Source organism: Ceratotherium simum, chromosome 20 (genome assembly GCF_057802395.1).
Source record: "Ceratotherium simum simum isolate JZ-2026a chromosome 20, ASM5780239v1, whole genome shotgun sequence".
Lineage (NCBI taxonomy): Eukaryota > Metazoa > Chordata > Mammalia > Perissodactyla > Rhinocerotidae > Ceratotherium > Ceratotherium simum.
The window spans coordinates 54295141-54317859 of NC_141919.1; the positions used below are offsets into that span (position 1 = coordinate 54295141).

The 22719-nt window shown below is 55.9% G+C and overlaps 1 protein-coding gene across 1 annotated transcript; it reads right to left on the bottom strand.

Moving 5' to 3' along the window:
• Window positions 1-11234: 11234 nt before the first annotated feature.
• NXNL2 (nucleoredoxin like 2) lies at window positions 11235-18390 on the bottom strand. Its single transcript, XM_004442742.3, has 2 exons — window positions 18035-18390; window positions 11235-11833 (listed from the first exon to the last, which is right to left on the bottom strand). Exons 1-2 carry the CDS (start codon window positions 18334-18336, stop codon window positions 11665-11667), a joined length of 471 nt encoding a protein of 156 aa, XP_004442799.1. The 5' UTR covers window positions 18337-18390; the 3' UTR covers window positions 11235-11664.
• Window positions 18391-22719: the final 4329 nt, after the last annotated feature.

A 22719-nucleotide genomic window follows, 5' to 3' on the forward strand; every position in this document is an offset into this window, starting at 1 on the left:
GTAAAATGCTCGAAACATAAAATTTACCATCTTAACCCCTTTTAGGTGTACAGTCCAGTAGGGTCAAGTATATTCACGTTGTTGTGAAACAGATCTCCAGATCCCTTTCACACCCGTTACACAACAACTCCGAAATTCTCCTCCCTAGCCCTGGCAGCCGCCACTCCACGTTCCGGGTCTGGGACTCTGCCGATCTGCTTCTGAGATGCTGAGTAACTGCATCCCCCGACCGGGCATGGTCCTCTGCACTCCATTTCCATCTTAGCACAGAAGTCCTCTGGGTGCTGACCTCTCTATCGGAGCACTTCTCCAACATTACCCACGACGTCGTGGGGGTTTCAGATTTCAAGATTATTCTGTGTCCTCTGGTCATAGGGCAGTTTCAGTTAATGTTGGACAGCAAGCTGGCTGTTGCCCCTGGAATGGAAATTCTCCAGCCCACGTCCCAGTGGCTGTCGCTGGGTGGCGCTCGCAGGCTCTGTCACAAGCCGCAGTCTCCGCCTCAGGCAGGCTACTGCTGTACAGAGAACTGTCCACACCAGCACTCCAGCAGTGGGGGCTCCCACAGTCTCGCTGTTCCCGTCAACGTATCCCATTAATGTTGTCACAAAGCTGGGAGAGGAAACATCTGCCCCCATCACACGACCTGGTCAGAGATGCAGCCTCGTCCCACGAAGCCTGTGCAGACACGCCAGATTTTGTCCAAACTTTCCCCGCGATCCACCGGCCCCTGTGTTCCTAACTGTAGGGCTTCGCCCACAAGTTTTGGTTTTACAATACTAGGTAGGGGAAGTGTCCCCCGCCAGACAACACCCCAGAAAACACTGAGGTGAGAGAGACACAACTTCTTCACATAAAGCCTGCTGAAATGTTCCAATTTTCATCCAAACTGCCACCTTAGGAGCCCAGGCGTTCCTGTGGCCTCTCCACGTAATTGTAGCCTCTGTTAGGACCACGAAGGGGTTCTGGTTCCACAGCCCATGGGGCTCCGTGTCTCGGAGTCCCAGAAACTCTCCACCCCGGACATGTAATACTCGTGGGTACATGGCTTTGGGTCCCCAGCAGGGGACCAGCCAAGGGACGCTGGCCTGTTTGTCAATCTTCCTCTTGATTCAATTGCAGGACCCTCACCTCAGTAACTGCAGGTCAGGGCCCTGTTGCCACCGTTGGCTTGGACCTTTCCAAATTCCTCCAAACCAGAGTGACAAAGCAGATGTGTTTAGGGCCTTGGATGTTGAGGGCCAGCAGGGGCTCCCGTTCGTCCCCTCAACCTTGGAGAGTGCCGCCTGAAGACCTTTGTTTTGACCCTTGATTATTCACCCCATTTCCTCATAGCCAGTTCAGGATTTCCCCTCGGCTGGCACAAGTCCCAGGCCTCTGCCCCCTGTCTGCCCCCATTACTGTGGCCCTCAGTCTAGTCTTCGTGGTCACCTGCTGTTTCAGGACACTGTTTTCCTTTGGAAAGGGCTCTGAGACCAGAGGCTGTCCTTTGGGTTGGGCCAGCATCTGGATCCCCAACACATCCTTCGGCAGGGGGCCCTGAGACGGGGGGCTGTGGTTCCCCTGGACACAAGAGGGGCTTGGTCCATCTCCTACTTTCACTTGAGCTGTCATATATCACAATAACCAAGGATTGTATCTTTTGCTCTTTCTTGTAGTTTGCATTCCTTGCAGTAAGGATCCTCAGGCCCCGGGGAAACAGCCCTCCACCTGAACCCCAGGCCTGGCACTGGTCGCACTCACCGGCCTGACGCCCACTTCCCTTGTCATAAGACTCCGCTTACCCCTTGGGGTCCTTTCCTGCCTCCACATTCTGACCACCGTTGGCTCCAGGAGGGAATGGAGGTGTCTTCTCCCTGTCCTGTCCTTGCCCCCCAGGCCCCATTCCTGTCTCAGGAACCATCTCTGCAGGCCACTCGGACAGGAAGAGCCCCCCTCGCTGGGCACACACATCACATCCCCCAGACTCTGGACATCTACTCACCTTTTCCATCCGGTCAGTGACCACTTGAGTCTGGAAGGCAGACTCGGACACGGGCCACGCAGCCAGGATTCCAAGCCGGGTGCTCTGTAACCAAGCGCTCACCACACATTTCAGCCCCTGCCGGAGTGTCCTGTGATGGGGAGGATGTTTCCCTCTGGTAGGTGTGACCTTCCCTTGTCTGGCCAGGGTCTCCGCGGAGATGTGTGCGGGGGGCCAATTCTGGGGGAAGCCTGCACCTCGAGTCTCCTCAGGGCAGCAGTTTATTGGGTGGGACATCCCCACATGCTCGAGGCTCTGAGACTCCAACTGGCAGAGCAGAGCCTATGATGAATTACACAGGACGGGACTAAATGCGCTGACCCGGGAGTTGGCTCCCAAGTTTATCTGGCCCTCACCTGGAAACAGCAGCTCTGCCAGGGCAGCTGCCACATCAGGTGGCAGGTCCGGCTCAGCTGCACTCGCGCCCGGGGTTGGCGAGGCAAGCGACAGCCCCAAACGGCGGGAGGAGAGAAAGAGGGCTTCAGCTAGCAGGAAACACGGCTCCAGTCTTCGGGCCAGCTCAGCCGCCCCTGCGACTTTCCCACCCGCAGGCTCCAAGCTCCGGTCTCCACTCGGAGGCTCCTTCCCGCACACCTGCAGCCCCAGCCCTGAAGATGGAAGGCATCGAGGCAGGACTGGCTCCTCCCATCAAACCTGGCATTCTCTGGGGCTAACAAATGAATAGGAGCATTCATCCTCATGACAGCAAACACTTACAATAACGTATACTGGGCGCCGGGCGCTGTTCTTGGAAGTCTGCATGTTAGTGACCCATTTAATCCCAACAGCATCATGCGGAGGGGCGATAACGTCTCCATTTCACAGAAGGAGGAGCGGAGGGCTCGGCCTGGAACAAAGGCGCCTCAGACGTTACATCTGATAGAGCATCTAACCCCCAGCGGCGTGTCCCCGCCCCCTTCGCCAAAAGAAAAGCCAAACCAAGAGTTCCGCCCCATGAAAAGCCACACAGTGCACACGAGGCTGGAGAGGGGACGACGCCCCGACGGGCACCGGAGTCTGCACCCTGAAGAAGTCTGCAGGCTTCGGGGGGCACATCGCTGTGCATGGCAAGACCTGGTGCACAAAAAATAGCACAAACCGAGCAATCTTATGTGTGAACCTCTCTGCAAATAGCCTCAATAAGATATTAGCAAATTTAATTCCAAAGCTCATTAAAATAATAATAAACCATGGCCAAGTAGGATTTATCCCTCAGGAATGCAAGGATAATTCCAATTAGGACATCTATTCACACAATTTACCACATTAAGAAGTCAAAGAAGAAAAACTATGTAATTATCTGCGGAAAAGCTAAAATGGCATTTTTAAAAATTCAGTATCCGTTCCTGATTAAATTTTAAAAACACTTAATAAGTAGATATTTTCTTATTATGATAAAAAGCATATCTTAAACCAAAAATAAATATCAAACTTGATAGTGAAACATTCTCATCATTCTCTGCCATTAAAAAATGTTGATTTGAGGTAAGAGAAGAACACAGAGATGAGAGCTGTGAAGAAGAGGAAGGCAAAGCCATCATCCCTGGAAGCTAGTGCCACACGTGCTCAGGAAATCCAGACGCGACGGGGGACCCGAGGAACCACAGTAAAACGTAAGGTGGCTGCTGACACGTCTACGTGCTGAAGGAGCCTTCCTTCTACATATAAATAAAAACCAGCTTGAGGGGAAAAAAAAGGAACAGAGCTCTCTTTACAAAGGCAACAGCAACAAACGTGTGCAAAGGAGCAAGATCCGAGCAGGGCTGTGTGGAGAAACTAAAACTGCAGCAGAGGTGGAAACAGACTTGAGTGACAGGCCAGCAGGTCCCAGGGGACAGAAGCTCTGACACTGAGGGTGTCGGCTCTCCCCAAACGTATCGTAAATTAAATGTGGAGCCACGTGAAAACAACAGGATTCCCTTTTGAACAAGATACTGATGCTTAGCTTGTTATGGAAAAACTAAACATATAACAAAACTCTGAAAATACGAACTTAAAAATTCTGAAAAATAGGAATAAAAACAAGGGAAGATTAGCTCTACCAGATGTTAAAACACACTATAAAGTTGTAGAAATTGAAACAGTTTGATGTGACAAACCGACAGGTGTACCACCTGGAGAGACCAGGAAGAGACATGAATAGATATAAACACGGGAAGAAACACGAGGCAGGGCGACTCTTCCAGACATGGCTGCGGCCCCCTTGCTGACCAACCCCCAGGGCCCAGTGTCGCCCCTTCAGTAGCAGCCCCAGGGCTGCGTTCAGAGCTGCACCTGCTGTCACGCTCAGGTGCAGCCACGTGATTGAGTCTGGGCCAGGGAGACCGAGGCAGAATTCCGAGTGTGCATTCTCTTGTGCGGTCCCACGCGGTAGCCACTACCCACGTGCAGCCATTTAAATGTAAATGTAAATTAATTAAAATTAAGCATCACTAAAAACTCAGTCGCTCAGTCACACTAGCCACATTTCGGGTGCCCAAATACCCACGGGTGCCTGGTGCGCACTTCCACGCCCTGGGTCATCTCTGACTTACAAGTCATTTCCCCAGGTTCCCCCGGCAGGAGGCCTGGGGCACGCATGGAGGACCCTGTGGTCACACAGGAGAAGAAAACACCCAGGGCAGGGCGGGGACCAGGTGAGGCTCTGTAAGGAGACCCCGGCGCTCAGGGTCATGGGAGGGAGGCCGCCTGGAGCTCAGAGCGTGGGCGCCTCCGGGCCTCACGCTGGTCCCGCCCCGGGGCCTTAGGGAGGAGAGCACCGGAGGGAGCAGGCGGGGGCGCCCGGCCTCTGGACCGCTCCCTGCTGGACTGTCACACGGACAAGGAAAGCTTGTGTGTTTTAAGTCACAGTTCAATGCCCTTACTAACACAGCAGGAGAAAGACGGGTTATTCCCTAAATCGTGACAGGACAACAGCATGTCGGTCAGAAACATAAGCATGGGTTACCTTTTTATTCTTTACCAATTCGTTACAAATTCATTGTATTCCAAGGAAAGTGCTGGCAGGCGTGTGCACAAGGACACTCACTGCAGTAACAGGTCAAGACTGGCACCAAGTCCACCGATGCAGGACTGGACAGAACGTGCTGTGCCCCCGTGTGGAAGTGCTCAGTAGACAGGAAAAGAATTCAGCACGTCAACAAATAGCCGTGGAGCATCCACTACAGACCAGGTCTACAACCCAGATGTGAATGGAATTTCTGCTCTCAGGGAACTTACGTTCTGTCTGGGGAGAAAGACGATAGCTGGATAGATGATAGCTAGGTGATAGGTATAATAGATGATAGCTAGATAGCTTGATGATAGAAAGATAGATAGATAGATAGAAAGACAGAATAGACGATAGCTAGATGATAGATAGATAGACAGCTAGACAGACAGATTGATCACCTCAGAGAAGGGCTTTGATGAAAGTCAGCACTTGAGGAGTTGGGTGCCGTTTGGATAGCCAGTCAGGGAAGCAGCCTCCGAGGAGCCGTGTGGGCAGACGTGGATGATTTGGAGGGTGAGTGCTGCAGAGAGATGGGCGGGGACACTCCAGGGAGAGAGGAAGGAGGGTGGTGTGGCAGGGGTGGAGCGAGTGAGTGCAGAGAAACAGGAGAGCAGTGGGTGGTCACAGGGAAGACTTGGGCTTTAGTCCAAGGCATTGAGAGGCAGGGAAATAACACGATCAGATTTCAACATCCAGAGGACCGTTCTAGTTGCTGTGTGGACCACACATCCTAGGGCGTCAGGAGTGGAGGCCGGGAGCCCAGCCAAGGGACACAGTGACCGTCCGAGTGAGAGGCCGGGGTCCTGGGGCAAGGGCTGGTGGTGGACCTGGGAGGGGTGGGTGGTTGGAGATAGGAGCCCTGAGGAGCCAGGTGTGGGGTGCCAGGGAAGAACGGGAATTGCAGATGGAGCCTAGACGTTAGGCCTGAGCAGTGGGAAGATGGGAGAAGAGCTCAGTGTACAAATAGGAAGACATCAGCAACGGACACCGTGAAGGGAGAAATACAAGCTACAGAGGTCAGACTAGGGCGCTGCCTGCACGTGCGTGTGTGTGCCTCGGTGTGCAGAGCGGCGAGCGGGGGCAGGTCGGCCTATCTCTATGTTTCAACCCCGGCCCCACACGTGAGAGCCCTCAGTCTAAGTGTATTTTAATATTTGGTCAATAAGCAAAATTTCCCCTGCGAGGACGTCTTCTCGTGGCCTGTGAGCCTGTTGGGTCCCCGGTTCTGTAACCCTCCTGTTCGTGCCTCTTGCACGTTCCCCACCGTCCTCTCTTGTCACCTGTGGGAGCTCCTTTGACAACGTGGGGAGGAGCCTCCCGGTGGTTTCGGCAGCAGCTGTCTTCTCTCTTAGTTACTTGTCCATTTGTTCTGTCACAGAAACCTTCATTTTTTATGTAAACCAGAGTCATAAAAGTTCTATTTATCACCTCTGCTTGTGGGGTTGAGTTTAAGAAGCTCTCGAGCCAGCCTGAGATTTTGTAACCTGGGAAAGAAATCCGTGCTTCCCCTCCACGCCCACAGCCCTGCTCCTTCACCCCGAGGGCACTGCGTGACCCCGGACCCCACAGCCTCGGGGCCTTCCAGTCCACACTGCAGGGGTCAGCCCCTCGGGACGGCAGGAGCCGGCGGCAGGTGGAGGGTGGATGAACCGGGAGGTTTGTCTCCACAGTGAAGACGGGTTCACAGGCAGCGAGGTCAGAGCTGGTGGGTGGAGGCGTCCGGCTGGTCCAGGAGGGGCTGTCCTACAGAAGGTGGCCGGGCCTTTTAAAAACATCTTCACTGAGAAGGAATTCGCTGGAAATGGTTTAAACTTCTGCATGAAGATTTGCATTCAGAGGTCCTGATGGTGGAGGCCCTGCAATTATTCCTGAGAGAGCAGCAGGCTCCCTTTCTGCTCAGGGTTTCTGCCAGCCCCGGCCTTCCTCTGGGGACCATGGTCCTTAGGCAGGTGCCCCCCCTCCCTCTAAGGGCCTGGGGGAAAGTAAGGGCCTGTGCCACCCCGGGAGGGCCGCCCGGCTTTGTTGAGTTAACCTGAGAAGGTGTTGGAGACCCCCAGACTCTCAAACACTGCATCCTACAAGTCCCATTGGAGCCAAACCCTTCACGTTCTCAAGACTAGATCAAACCTGCCACTGGGTACCTTTGTTCGGTGTGGGGCACGGAAGTGGCTGGGACAGCGAGCTGAGGAGGCAGCGAGCCCTCTCGGGGGCTCCCTCCCTGCAGAGTGGGGATCCCTGCTCAGAGCTGGGCCCGGAGCTGCTGCAGGCGCTGACCGCCCAGGCCCACTGCACACCGAGGGGATGAGACGCATGGTGAATGTGCCTGGGTACCAGCAAGCCCTCTGCAGTTACCACTATTGTCGTCGCTGTTGTTGGAGGGGCAAGCAGTGGTGGCTGGCTGCTCACAGAGGACCGAGCCTGGTAGGTGGCGAAGCTCCACGTCTCAGGGGGGATCCCCTGTGTGGCCGCCTCTCTGGGGTCTCATTAGAGCCGGGCATCTTGGGTTAGCCTACACTTAGCCTCCCGTCTCCAGAGGGCTGCTGTCATTCCTGGTGGCGCCCATGCACTTGCCACGTTACCTGTAGGCCACAATGTCCACCTGTCTGGCCCTGAGCAGAGGCCCCGAGCTCCTTGTCCCATACCTCAGAGGCCACCTCGGGCGGGCAGGACAGGAGAGCGGGTGGTCTTGAAGGGAAATAGGTCGCTGCAAAGCTGGCTGGACCCCCTCCTCCTCCCCCTGTCACTTCTGGGTTGTCTGTGTTTGCTGGGAAGCTCAGGGGGTACTACATGCGAGGAGGTGTGTCCGTCTGCCCAGCGGGGAGCACTTGTGGGAGCTGAGTGTGGATGCTGTGGGCTGAGCTGTGACCCCCTTCCCTAAAGTTCCTGTGTTGAATCCCTGACCCCCAGGACCTCAGCACATGACTATGCTTGGAGACAGGGCCTTTACAGAGAGGATTAGGTCAAACAAGGTCATTAGGGTGGCCCCAGCTGTTGATCATAAGACAGGGGGATGAACTGTCCCCCCACCACCGGTAAACCACATTCCTCTTCTGACTCGAATTCTTTGCAGGGAGGGGACCCTGGTGAGTTGTTCATAGGGTGAGGGTTGGAGGCACATCTGTCACCCCGAGGCTGGTCGGGGTCTGTTTGCAGACGAGGCCTTTGCTCCCAAGGCTGGTCCCGGCCTGTCCCGGGCTACTGGTGGGCTCCACAGCCCTGATCGCAGAGAGGAAGGAAGAACGTTCCCAGGCCATCGATTATGCAAAGTGGGATGAACTCGGACAGCAAAGGGGGTTTGTTCACATGTGTGCGTCTGTCTAATCAACGGCACCTGAACACCATCCTCGTGGCATAAGTGCCCTGACACAGCAGCCTCGAAGGGCCTGACGTCCCCACAGGAACTCAGCAGGTGGCTCTGACGCCCACCCGGAAGGGAGCCACCTGAGTCTGTGGTTCTCCAGGTCCCTTCCAAAGCTGGGAGACGGAGGAGGAAAGAGGGGCCTCGTCAGGGACACTTACAGACGAGACAGCAGCCCGCAAAGATGTTGGCCGAGGCTAAAAATGCTGCCTCTTTTCTCCTGTCCCGAAGCCTCACAAACCTTTTCCCACAAAACCTGCTCCATGGACCACAAAAATCCCCACCCCATCCCCTTCTGTCCTGTCGCCCTGGGGCTTTATTTCAGCCAGTTGGTTATATCGTTTCTTCCAGGAAGGCCACTCAGTGAGCACCATGTGAGGCAGGAGGCTGGTGAGGCTGCTTGAGGAAAAGACCCTGGAGCAAAGCCTGCTGGCGGGGAGGGGGCCGGATCCTGGGCGAGTCCACCGCCTTCAGCCAGCGCGGTGACATCGCCGTCAGGTCCAGGGCTCTGCAGTGCAGACACACTCCTAAGGGACTTCCTTGGATGCAGAGAGACATTCTCTGTGCAACTCACAGCAGATGGTCATTATCAACATGGAGGAATACGCCGCCCCTGGGGATAGCCTCAGACCTGCTCTCAAGGGTTGCTGAGATCTTGACTAAGCCGAGGTGTCAGATAGGCAGCCCTCCTTGCAGGTCCCCGAGCTCCACCCGCCTCCCTCTCCTCTGAGCCCCAACCCTACCTGAGCTCCCCGAGCTCCCTCCCAGCCTCGTCACAGGCCATTACACTGTCATGTTTAACGTCTGCCAGCCCAGATGCCTGACAAGCACCAGATGCTGGTCTAATGAATGAACTAATTAATATCCAAAACCTTGTATTAATACAATGCATTTCTCCCCCAAAACAAAGATGATTATTCATAACAAATAAAATCATCATGACACATATGTAAGGAAAAGAAGATAAAGATAATGACCTTCCTGTTTCAGAAAGAAAACAGGAAAGTAAGAACATGGGAAGAGAAATGACTTATGCCCCATCACTGAGAACGCTGATCCCAAACCACAAGGCCTTAATCCCGAGGATTCCTATTTGCCTGGAGTAACAAGAGGTCTCCTACCAGATGGATGGAGACGTGGTCTGTGGGGTCCTGAGCCTTCTCCCTGTCACCCCGCAGCAGAGAAGAGGATGCCCTCTTTACCCTGTGACCTGCTGCCTCCCCAGCCACGAGGAAGCCCTGCGTGTCAGCCCAGGTCCCCGAGAGGAGACTCAGCATGGGGACAAGGAGCTACCACAGCTCTATGACAGGGATTGAGAGAGAAGGGGAGGGGAAGGGGAACAAAGCCATGTGGGCTGCCTCGGGGAGCAGACAGAAGATTCTGGAGGGGGATCTGGGAGCAGCACGTGAGTTCTGGCGGTGTAGCCTTGGGTTGTGGCTGGACCTCCTTAACTATTTTTCAAATATGCAGGTAGCAGGTGGAATTCCTTTTAAATTACTATTGCCCGCGGGCAGTTGTGCTTTGGAGGAAGACCAGTGCCCAGAGCGGTGGGTCACATGGGCTTCCAGTGCCACATGACCCCGTGCATCCCCCAGCCCACAGCAGCCCAGCCCACAGGGTCAGCATGGTCCTGGGCTCCCACGTGGCATGTTTACCTGGAGGGACGTATCTCCACTTTATAAGAAGTCTGCGGTTGTGGTTCACACACACACACACACACACACACAGTTTGTGCACATTCCACCTGCAAGAGATGCCCACCCCCCGCCAACAATGTGTGATTTAAAATACCACAATTAGATCTTAAATGTTCCCACCACAAAAAAAGAAATGGTAACCATGTGACAGGATGGAGGAGGTAGCTAAGCCACAGTGCTGATGGGTTTACGATCTGTAAGTGTATCAGATCCTCACGCTGTACACCGTAAACTTATACAATGTTATGTGTCCGTTATATCTCAATAAAGCTGGAAGAAAATGCCATAATTAAATGAATATGCCCTCCCTTTTTTGGGGAAGAAAACTGCATTCTTACATGTTTTATTTCTGGGGCAAATAATGACCAGTTTAGCTCCATCGAATACGTCTTTAATCAACCGCTGGCCTCTGATGACGGTGAGTCTCATTCAATGGAAAGAATTTGACTCCTAGAGGAGGAAGCGGGGGTGCGAGTGACTGAGCCGTGGAGCCCCAGCCCCGCTCTAATGAAGCCAACAACGTGGTCCGACCCCGAGGACTCAGCTGTCACATCAAACGGGTTTTCCAGAGCAACCAGCCGCCTTCCACTCTGCCACACCACTCAACAGACCAGAATTCAAGGGCTTCCTGGGTCCTACAAGGGACGGCCTTGCTCCAAATTCCCAGCTGAGGGACCCAGCGATCCGAGCGGGTCGGCAGATGGGAACTGGGCTAGAGGTGAGTGTCCGGTATTTCATGATTCCAATCGCCCAGATCGGAATGCAGCTGGAGGAGCCAGGAGACTGGCCCATCTCGGGCAGCGAGAGGAGAGCCCCGGGTCTGGTACTCGGAACGCCAACAGCCCTCTTGCTATTAGCAAAGATTACGTGTGGGCTTTTGTTTACCTGGATCAATCAGCATCTTTCAGGAAATGTGGAGGTTTGATGTTGGAGACACGAATATGCAGGCTTCAAATTTTCATTTCTTTCTAAGATATTATGATGCTATTAAAAATAAAGTGTGAGAAAAGAAAACAAAGAGAAGAAAAAAATCCCAAGAAGACTCAATTAAAAACTAGCACCTTTGAAAAACACAACAAAGTGTTTGAGGAAGATATTTCTCGAGGGCTTCCCTTCCTCATAAGACCACCTGGTTTGCAATGAGAGAGAAGGCACTCAGCAGGCTCCAGGTGGAAACAGGCTTGTTTATTAAAGGATAGAGATTCTGCAAACTTTAGTAATAAATGTATTTGTGAAAGCACATCATTAAAATAAACAGATCTCCAGAAAAATGTGTCAAAAACTCTATTATTTTACCTGAAGGGCCTGTATAAATACATGTTTTGCATAGATTTCCAACAGCTCAGTATGAACACACTTAAGCTCACGTGGAGAAAGCTACGCTCAGGATAATAAAGATGACCACGGACAAGGCTCAGGGCCGGCGCGCCGCCCTGAGCGGCATTTTCCTCCTGCCAGAGTGGAGGGCTTGTGCTGGGAAAAGAACTGCACCGGCGCCGGCAGAGGGAGCCCGGGCACGCTCCTCTTCCCTCGCCAGCCCGCTGCAGCAGCCCGTGTGACGAGCACCTGGCCAGGTCCCCGAAGGTCCCCCAGCTCAACCGGAGAAATGCTGGAAGACGTCGGCCGCCTCCACCCAGTTCTGGAAACAGGCCAGCCCCCGCTCGCGGATCTGCTTCCGCCCTTTGTCGGTGATGACCTCCCCGCTCGGCTTCAGGACCACGAGCCTGGGGGTGACCGCGACATGGTACCTGGTCCTCAGCTCGCTGCGGAGAGAAGAGGGAGGGTCAAGGGTCGGCACCGGACAGGTGGGCTGCCACTGGTCTGAGGGGACCAGGGGCCCCCTGTGCCGGCTGAGCCTGCAAAGCCTTCCACCCCAGCGGCCGGCGCGCCCTCCTACTGCGCTGGGGGCTCCTCTGCCCCTCCTTCCTCCTCGCTGCCAGCCGTCCTGAGCCAGTGCTGGCCCGGAGTGTCTGCTCTGTACCCGTCTGCCCGATTCCACAGCCACAGCCACAGGTGACCACCGAGCACTCAAAACGGAGCTGCTGGGCCTGAGGAACTTTTTGTTTCAGTTAATTTTAATTTAAATTTAAGTAGCCCACATGTGGCTGGTGGCTACTGTACTGCACAGTGCAATTCTAAACCCACAAATAACCCAATAAATTTACACCCCTCCTACCTCTCAAGAGCTTGAAAAATATCGGGTACATATAATGGTAAACGTTGAAATTCCACGAGTTCTAGACAAATGCAAAGCCTTATTAGACTTTCTGCCCTACAGATTCAAGGACACGCTAATTAACATTACGGATGAAACGTCCCGTCCCCCCAGTAATTTTTTGGAATGGGTTTAAAAACTAAATAGCCACATATTGTATGTGAAATAGCAACGCAGACCACAAAATCATGAAAACAGAGCAATATGGAATATACTATGGATCCCAGCCGTGGATACAATTAGGCACGGCTGGGAAGTCGTGGTCTTCTTATCTGGAACTGGAAGGCCTCTATGTGGACGAGTTCTGCAGGTAATCCAAGAAGCTAGAAAAAAAGTGATGCAGCAAACACAACGAAAGTGGAAAGAAGGCGAAAGACTGAGGGCAGAAATCACTGAACTAGGAAGTGAAGCAACAAAACCAAAGCTGTCTTAGGAACAACGGGAAACAGCAGAGCTCTCCCAGGACGGAGCCAGGACAGGAGACCCGGCAGCTCAGGAGGCAGGCACCTGGCCCACCCGGCCCACCGCGGACTCAGCCCAGGGACACGGCAGACTGGCCGATGTCACTCCTGGAACCCACGACAACCATGGGACAGCCTGTTCCCTAAGGAAACACGGCCCATGGGCCCCACCCCAGCGGCTCCTGGAAGCTGGTCCACACCGTGTCCACTACTCACATGAGAAGGAAAAAAGACATCGACTCTTACGTAAAAATGACCATCCCCAGTGAAAAGGACACCAGAGCCAGGGCCCTGCTGACCCTGCACTGGCAGGGCTGACAGCCCCGCAGAGAGACGCAAACTGACGCCAGACTGCAGACCAGGCAACACGCCGGCGCGGCAGCGACAGGCCACGTGGGTCCAGGAAGCCGACGGGGCGGAGAGAGGAGACAGGAGGATGTCCCACCCCAGCGTTGCAAAGTCCTGCACAAGCCCTGAAACCCTAAGAAACTGCTTCCCCCAGAGGCACAAAAAAAGACATAAAGAAAAGGGAAACAACCCAAATGGCTTTCGGCACAAAGGCTGCGGGAGGCGGCCAGCGGCCCGCCGGGCTCCTGGCTGGCAGTGAGGGCGGCTGGGCTACCGCAGAGGCTTCAGTCTGGCCAGTGGGCGGGCGGCGCCCCCCGGGGGACAGGGAAGGGTGGTCCACTGGGGCTTTGCACCCAAGGTGGAGGCGGCCCTGGAGGGCTTTAGAGGGTGGTGAGGGGGTCTCCTGGAGGTGCACACACATGTTCCCCAGCCCCCCTGGCTCCTGACTCAGCATCTGCATCCTGATCGAGTCCCGAGGCTGCTGCTGCCACTGATCCAGGGTCCTACCTCCCAGGGCTATTGTGAGGATGAAATGATCAATATATGTATAGCTTAGCTAAGAGCGTGGTGCATAATTAAGAGCTCAATAAACTCAGGCTGTTCTTATTGGTGTGGAGGACCCACCCCCAATTCCAGGTGGGCCAAGTGCCCAGTCAGCACAGCCCCTGGCCCTTGGCTACACTAACCAGTACGGGAATGGAAAACTAGCAGACTCAGAACCAGTGAGACCCCACGGAGCACTTGCCTGTGTGCTGGGAAAGAGGAAGGTGTAAGGATGTGCAGCCTAAGACACAGCAGCCACTCTGTCACCATGAGGAGAGACTGGATTTGCCAGTCTGAGCATGAAGCAGACAAGGCAGAAGGCAGAGCCATGAAACTGTGTCCTCAGTGGCCCCCTGCCTCCCTCAAGACCAGCTCCTGCCCTCTGGGCGTTGCAGTTAAGCCGATCAATAACCTTTATTGTTCAAGCTTTGGTTGCTGTTGTTGGTGTAATCACTTGCAGCATTAAATAAAGCTTTGACACAGGGGGATGAGAGGCAGGTGGGCTCTGAGGAGCAACGAGGTTTGGGATAGACGTTGAGTTGCTCCAGCTTATCTTCAAAGAGTCACCTGGTGTGGGCCCGCAAATCCCCAGCCTAGCAGCCTCTGCCTGGGGACACCATAACCTTGGAGCCACACAGGAGAGGCACATAACCACCCTCCTCCCTGAAGTCATCTCCATCCCTCTGGGTGCTGCATCCAGAGAGTAGACCGGGCCTTGGAGAGGAGAAAGGCGTGTTGCTGGGCAGAAGGCAGCCGTGATAACTGAGCATGTTAACCATTTCAGGGACATCCCAGAGCCCGGCTCCTCTTCGCCCTCGGTGCTAGGTGCTGCTGCAGCGCTGGCTCCCTCCCTTCGCCTGACACAGCGCCTTCTTGTCTCTGGCACAGTCGAGTCTGGGTTGCCATGGCAACTTCTGGCTCCGGTCTCTTTCCATCTCGGCTACGGGCAGACTGTTACCAAGCAATCTCTCTACTTGCTCCAACGTCCATCAAACAAGCACCCTGCAGGTGCCAAGCACTGGACACTGTCTGGTCCGACCTTAGGGGCTACAGAGACCCCCAAACACACACTCCTAACCCGGGGGTAGCGCTGGGCTCGAGCTATGCAGGGCACAGGCCTTCCTGGTGATGCTCCCGGTGTCCCCAGGGGCAGAGAGGAGGGGGGGCTGCCAGGCAGAGAAGTGGGGGCTCCAGAGTTGGGGGCACATGGCCTGTGTACGACCTCTGGAGTGGGAAAGTGTGTGGAGTATTGTGGAACATCAGCTGTCCATTCTGGCCCGAACACAGGTGGAAAGGGCTGGGGCCAGAGGCGAGTGTGGGTCAAATGCTTGAGGGCAGAGCAAGATGTGGACTGAGCCCCGTGGGCAACAGGAACCGGGGAGCCCCTGGAGAGCCGGGGTGGGCACGGCAGGACCCAAGATGAGGCAAGTGCAAGAAGGAGAGTCCATTAGACGGGGACACCCAGGCCGGGGGACCAGTCAGAACCTTCTAACGGTCCAGGACCTAAATGAAGGAAGCAGCAACGAGCAGAAAGATGGAGAAGACTGGAGAGCCGCACACTCGGCAGATTCGGTGCCCAAGGGACGTGCTGAGTCAGGAGGCCCAGCAGGGCTGGACACAGGGCTGGAGAGGGCAGTCAGGGGCCTGGCGGAAGCACCGAGTCCACGGTGCTAATGGAGCCGCTCTCTACCCAAGAAACAAAGGCATGGCCAATCGTCTTTTCCATCTAACCCAACCTCGCCGGCCTGGAGGTCCAGGTGCTCCATCCACCGGGCCCGTGGCCGGGTGCAGTGGTCAGGGCCAGAGTGGGCAGGAGGGGGGCAGGGTCTGATCCAGGTCTCCTTGGGGTCTGCCGATGTTCCAGAGCTGGAGCGGGAGCAGGTGTTGTGGAAAAACAGTCATCAAGTCACAGGTAACATCTCCACCTCTCGGGGCTCACACGCACAGCAGCACGCAACAGGAGGCCCGCTGGCAGAGTCAGGAGCTGTCACTTGGTTCCTGGCCCAGAACATGGGGAAGGGAGCCGGGCAGGACGGCCCCTCCTCGGTGTCCCCTGTTCAGGCCGGGAAGGTCGGCCCCCTGCTCAGCCCACCCGCACACTGGCCTCTAGTTGCAGGGACGGAGTAATCGTGTCCTCTTTGGCGGGATGGGGGCACTCGTCACCGTGTTCTGTGTGTGGCTGCCCGGGAAAGCCCGGTCTACACAACTCTGAGGACAAGGCAAGGGCTCTGGGCACGTTCTTCCCACAGGTGGATCAGCAGCAGTCCCGCCCCCCGCCGTGCCCAGGGTGACTCTGTGGGGGCTCTGCGGTGGGAGCCGCAGGAGCGTCAGCAGTTGCCCAGAGGATGGCGGGGGTGCATTTCGGCCACTGAGGGAGGACAGCCCGGGGGCCCTCACCAGGTGGTTCCTGTCCTGGCCCCACCTCCCCTGGCACCACACAGAGTGCTGTGCTCCGCACACATGGGGAGCTTCCCAAGAGGCCGCCTGGGTGCTTCCTGCACTCTAGCTCTCCTTGGTGGGGGCTGTTTCCACTCTGCTCAAGATCTGATTCCCAAAATCCAGGCTGAGACGAGCCAAACTTAAGGCATAGCTCCAAGAATTCCCCAGAATATCCCGTTTTCCTAATTTACAAACAGCGATGACAGGGTTAACGAGGTTCAGCATGGAAAGAGGTAGGGACAAGGCTGGATTTCCTCCGAGATTAGAGATCAAGCTGGCTGGGCCGTGATGGCCGAGCAGCCGCCCATGCCCTGAGCGGCTCAGCTGCCCGCAGTGGACGTCAGGGGCTTTGACAGGATAATCCGGAGCAGAGGGAGCCCTGTGAGGCCCTCCCCGGGTGAGGCTGTGCCGCAGGGCCCTTGGAGAGGGAGCAGCTGGGGCGGAAAGACAGTCCAGAGCCAGGAGCACTGGCCTCTGGGCCTCAGGAGCCCATCTGTGAAATGGGGCAACAGACGCAAAGGGCTGGACACAACCCTGGACGCACCTCCAATTCAGAGATCAGCTGGGTCCTCACACCTCGAGTGAGGTACCACTACTCTCAGCAATTAGACACATGGCACGCAGTCGCCCCTCGAGCAAACCTCGGGGCCTAAGCTCTCTGCCTAATGACTAACACGGCCACTCTGTCACTCTCAAAACTAAGTGTACTCTTTCAAAAGCTGTGAATAACTCAAGTGCCAAGCAAATCAAAACGCATTTCATAACCACCACTAGATGAGAGGCTACAAAGAATCCTTTTGACAAGTAAATCAGGGTCATTTGGATTTGTCACCAGTAAGACTTTCCTAGTCCTGCTATGTGTGAGGCCTGGAGGAGGCAGCCCCCACCTCAGGGCCCGGCCGCGGCCCTTCCTCAGGATAATTAACTTGAGGGTTAATGCCACAATTGAGTAACAATCCCCAGAAAAATTCAACACATGCCCTGTAACACAAACCCGGGAATTCATCTCCACCTCTGTTAAGGGGACATTTGTGAAGAGTGATCAACCTGAGTCTGGACGCTTATACCCTGGAGACCCCAACATGCCAGACAGTCAGGGCCCTGCCACATTCCCCCTCTGCCAAGCCTCCCCACAACCTCCCCCTCCCCAGGCCCTCCCCCCTCACCCACGTCTTCCCTCCTTCCCTCTGCAGCCTGCGAGCACAGCCAGTGAGCACTAAGGTCATGTTCTAGTCCATTCATAAACTCCACAATCCAACAAAGCTGAGGGTCCCGCCACATCGTCACTTCTTCTCTAAAGCCCGGTCGGGGGGAGATCCCTCCAGAGAGCAAGGGTTTTTGTCGCCTCTGACACCTGCCTCCCATGAGTCCAGGAACCTGCTTCTCCCCACACTGACAGGAGCAGGGGACGCCTTCACAGTGAGCAAATTCCGGTCACTGCCAGGAAAATGAAACTGCGACGCGGCCGGCGCTGGGCTGCTCGGCCCGGAGCTCCTGCCCCTTCGCCGTACGTCGCCCCAACCCCGCACTGCTCCTGTGTCACCGGCCCGCGGCCTCCAGGGCTGACTCGGCAGCCTCCTCGGTCCCCCTCTCCGCTCTGCACCCTCGCCGGGTCTCCCCTGCGCGTGGCCACCGTGGGGCCGCCCGGCTGCGGTTCCCCGAGTGGGGTCCGCCGCAGCATCAGCATCACCGGAGCTCGTTAGGAATGCAGACTCCCGGGGCCCCACACCCACGAGGTCAGAGACGGGGCGAGCGGGGGTCCAGGCTCGCCCAGCCTCCCTGGGGATGCGGATCTCCCGGCGCCCACCGCCAGAGCCTCCCTGGGAAGCTGAAGCAGAGCCTGTGATGTACCCGAGAGGCCCGAAGGCGGGGGGGGGCGGGGGCACGAAAGAGCTGGCGACCGCGGGGGAGGCGCGGGGACCCGCGGCCGGCGCAGTCCCCCCGCCCCCGTCACTCACTGCCGGTAGGGGTCGTGGAAGGGCAGAGCCAGCCAGGCGCCGTGCAGCTCGCGCATGAAGGCCCGCATCTCCCGCGCGCTGCCGTCGGCCGACACGAAGACCACCTCGAAGGGCGCGGGCGGCCGCGCCTCGCCCACCAGCTCCGCGTAGAAGTCGCAGAGCAGCGGCGTGAAGTCGCGGCTGGGCCCGCACCGGCCCGCGGCGAAGTACAGCGCCACCACCTTGTTCTGCAGCGCCGCCTCGGCCTCCACCCACGCGCCGTCGCGGGTCACTAGGCGCCGCCCGCCCAGCACGTCCACCATGGCCGGCGCGGGCACACGGACACCTGCGGGGAGACGTGGGGGTGGTGAGCGCGGGCGCACGGACACCTGCGGGGAGACGTGGGGGTGGTGAGCGCGGGCACACGGACACCTGCGGGGAGACGGGGGAGGGGGGCGGCCGTGAGCAGGTGGATGGTCACCTGCAGGCGGGCGGCTGTGTCTGGTCTCCCTTCGCACCGCCGGGCGCCGGGGCCGCGCAAGACTCCCCGGGCCTCTGCCTCGGGCTGGGGCAGGGGCGTCCGCATTCGGGGGGAGACACTCACAGACACAGGCGACCTCAGATGCAGCGGCGGCCGCAGCGCAGCACCCGCCTCGGGGGAGCCGAGCCGCCCCGCCCCCTTCCCGGGCCCCCGGGCCCTCCCCCCTGCGCCCCGCCCACCGCGCGTCGCCGGGTCCCCTCCCGCGCTCTGCCCCTCCCCGCGCTCCGCCCATCTCGCCTGTCACAGGTGTCCTGCGGCCCCGGAAGGGTCAGGGCGGTTCGGCCTGGAGACGGCAGGCGCGAGCGGTGGGGAGACCCGGGCCGCGGTCTTTCCGCGGTTTGCCCTGACCTCCTGCGCCCTGGCTGGGGGGTCCCTGGAGTCCTGGAAGACATTGGGGGCGGTTCTTAAAGAAAGTTTGAGTCGGAGAACCGTAGTATTAATGTGCCAGGCTCTATCGGGGATTCAGCAGCGAGAAAAAGTTTCATTCCCCGCCCGAGAGGGGAAGGCACTGCCTGGGGCACAAAATTTAGGGGAGAGCCAAAAAACTCAGAGATCAGGAGAGAGAGCATTCTAATGCAATATTTTAAAAATTCAAAATTAATGCCCCAAAGTTCATGATGAACAAAACATCCAACGCGTAAATGAGGACGGATCCCACCTGCCCTGGGAGCCGACCGCACTCCTCTCGCCCCGAGTCCCCGCCGCTTATGTTCCAGTGGGACAGAAAAGTAAAGGTAATCAAGGAAAATACAGTGTGCGCGCCGTGGAGAGAGGCACGGAAGCGCCGCGGGGAGCGGCGGCGAAGGCGAAGGCGCGGTCGCGGGCGGGGACACGCGGGCCCTCGGCCTCCCGGTGAAAAACGCGGCCACGGGGACCCCGCGCCCCGAGCCCAGGCCCCGGGCCCTGGGCAGAGCCAGACTGCCGAAACTCTGCTCCTTAGGCGCGCTGCCGACCGTCGACTCACTGTCCTCTTGGAGCACTGGGAGAATTTATAGGAGAATCAGAGAAAAAAGTTGAGAGGGGCTGTGAGCAGCATAAATCTTGAATGGGGAGGCCCCAGATTTTTGTTAAATCTCAGAAATAAGATGAATGAAACATAGCCAAACTCTAAAATACCATCAAGACAGTATTTTGATCTGTTTGGCCTTTTTCTTTTGTCACAACTGTGAGCCAAGAGAGAACATTCCTTTTGGTGATGCTGCCACCCTCCCACTGGAGAAATTCCCGATTATTTGCATAAATACTGCGTGCTGGGGGTGGGGGGGTGCCCATTCCCGGGAAAGCAGCCCACCTAGGGACCTGGTGCAGCTGGGGCAGGCGCCCAGGGGGAGATCCTGGGGAGACCAGCAGGGCAAGCACCCCTCCTCAGCGAGGGACCCTCCTCCTGTGGCGGCTCTGAGCACATGTGTGTGAGGAGACCTGGCCCCCAAGAGCCCCTCACGGGCCTGCACAGGGCACAGCCCGGCTCCTTCACCAGCTGCCACAGTCACCCAGCTTTCTCAGGCAGTCTTCAAGGGACTTCCCAGGGCCCTTCCTGTCTCATTAACTTACCTAACCACATCTGCATAACCCTATTTCCAAATACAGTCACATTCGGAGGTTCTGGGGGTCAGGACAGCAATGTATCTTTGTTGGGGGGACACAGTTCAGCCCATAACACAAGTGCTGAGGAAGGACAGTTACTTCAAGGCGCAGGATTGGGAGACCTCACGGGAGGGCGGGCCAAGGAAAGGGGTGGCGGGGGGGCGAGCTCCTGGGGGCTGGGAGAGGGACCAGCATCTGGCTCTGGCTGCTGTGGACCTTGTTGGGAGGGTGGATAGAGAGCCTGGTGGAGGGCGCACCTCCAGCTCACGGAGGTGAGCTGGACGCCTGGTCTGCGTCACGATGATGGTGCTTACTCAGTGCCATGTGCCAGGTGCCGTGTCAGGTAAGTTACCTATTTTATGTCCTCAAAAAAGTCCCATCAGGTGTTGTAGGAACAAAGTGATATATGTGTAGCTCCTCTCTTTGAACAAACAAATGATATCAGAAATGTGGACTTTGGTTTTATTGAAAACGAGAAATGATGAAGCCCAAAAGTACTTTACTTGTTCAGTCCTGTGGCTTCCCATTGCTAACCCCATTCTCCCTGCCCGCCACCCTCCACAGGGGTGTGACAACCCAGACACTTCCTTTCTGGGCCTCCCCCAGGCCTGGCCAGTGGGATGAGAGGCTATTCCAGAAATGATAGTCCTGTCTCTGATACAAAAGGAATAAGAAAAATCCCCTGCCTGGTGCTGCCCACGCTTCCTGACTTTGAATGCTAAGTGAGGATATGATGCCTGGAGCCTCTGCAGCCATCTTGAGACTGAGGAAAAGGCCAAGAAAATTTCAGAGATCTCTGCCTAAACCTCTCACCTCCTTGAGCCACGGACCCCAAATCAGCAATCGCCCATCTCCAGAGAGCTTACAGGACAAATAAACCCCTATTTCAGCAGTCTTCAAAAGAATTTGCCTTCTTCACTGAGTTGACATTAGCCCTGATGTGCAAAAGCAGCCGTGGCTAAAACCTCTGGGACGACCTGAATCAAGCCGGGGCACCAAACGGTGCTCCGTAATCACTGTGTTCTCCACGTGTGTGCATTCACAGTAACGAAAGCCGGATTCACTTAAGAATGTTCACAATGACGCTGTAAGAGATATGAGTTTTATTAAATCTCAAACCTTGAGACTCTGTGCGACAAAACGGGAAGTCTGCACAAAGCCATCGGCTGCACGCCGAAGGAGAGGGTTTTCTCGAGGAAAAGCACTTGTGCAGTTGTTTGAGTTGCAAGCTGAACTAGCCACATTTTTCATGGAAAAAACATGACAGAACAACTGGCAGACAAATTATGAATATTTAGACGTAGGTCCCTGGCAGACATTTTCTCAGAAATGAATAAACTGGGCCTGTCGATTCAAGAAAAATCACCGCCATTGCCTGTTGTCTGTGAGGCCATGCAATCTTGCAAGCAAAAACTAAAATTTTGAAAAGCTTATACCCAGAACCATGAGCTCAACAGCTTCCTGATATTTAAAGACTTCTCTGGAGAGCGTGGGGGTGATATTAACAAATGTGATTTGTTTCATGTTGTATAATGACTGGGTCAACATCTGGAAGTTCTGCTTAACTCAGTGAACCAGTCTTTTCCAAATGGCCAAGTAAACCGATTCCACAAACAAAACTGAAGGAAGGGAACCAGACGGAGTCTGACCCTCTCTTGTTCCAAGGATACGTCTTCCTGCTGCAATGTCTGTCTGCCACGGGAGAGCCAGCCGGTGTTTGCTGTGCCCACCTGTACAGAAACCCTTGATGTCTGCGTGGCTGTTCAGGAATCAGGAACTGTATTTTAGATGAGTATGCAAAGTTATAAAATGCGCCAGGTACAGACAATATTGACTGCTTTCAAACCACTTCTTCATCACTTGAGACATCATTATGATGAGGCTGGACTCTCTGGGTTTGTGACACCCACTCTCTGGTCTCCCAGGCCCAGCTGAAGCCAGGTGCCCTTGTCTCCACCCCACGTGACTCCTGCTCTGTAGGGCGGCCCTGTTCGAGCGACTGTGGATTTCTCCATTTCTCAGAATGGAAAACTGAGATACAGGGAGGCTAAGGAATCACCCAGAGTCCCGGGTTTGCTGTGGGGAGCCAGGGTCTGAGCCCGGGAGTCAAACCCCAAGAGCCTGACCTCAGCACCCACCTGCCAGCAACACCTGTGCCTCCCTCTGCTGTCCACTCGAGCCGTGCTGCCTAACCTCCCACAGCTGGGGATTCTTGGTCTTTCTATTTCCAGATAACTATAATCTTTTTTTTTTTTTTTGTGAGGAAGATCAACCCTGAGCTAACATCTGTGCTAATCCTCCTCTTTTTGCTGAGGAAGACTGGCTCTGAGCTAACATCTATTGCCAATCCTCCTCCTTTTTTATTCCCCAAAGCCCCAGTAGATAGTTGCATGTCATAGTTGCACATCCTTCTAGTTAGTTGCTGTATGTTGGACGCAGCCTCAGCATGACCAGAGAAGCGGTGCGTCGGTGCGCGCCCAGGATCCGAACCCAGGCCACCAGTAGCGGAGCGCGAGCGCTTAACCGCTAAGCCACGGGGCCAGCCCCAGATAACTGTGATCTAAATAGGACTAAAGGATGG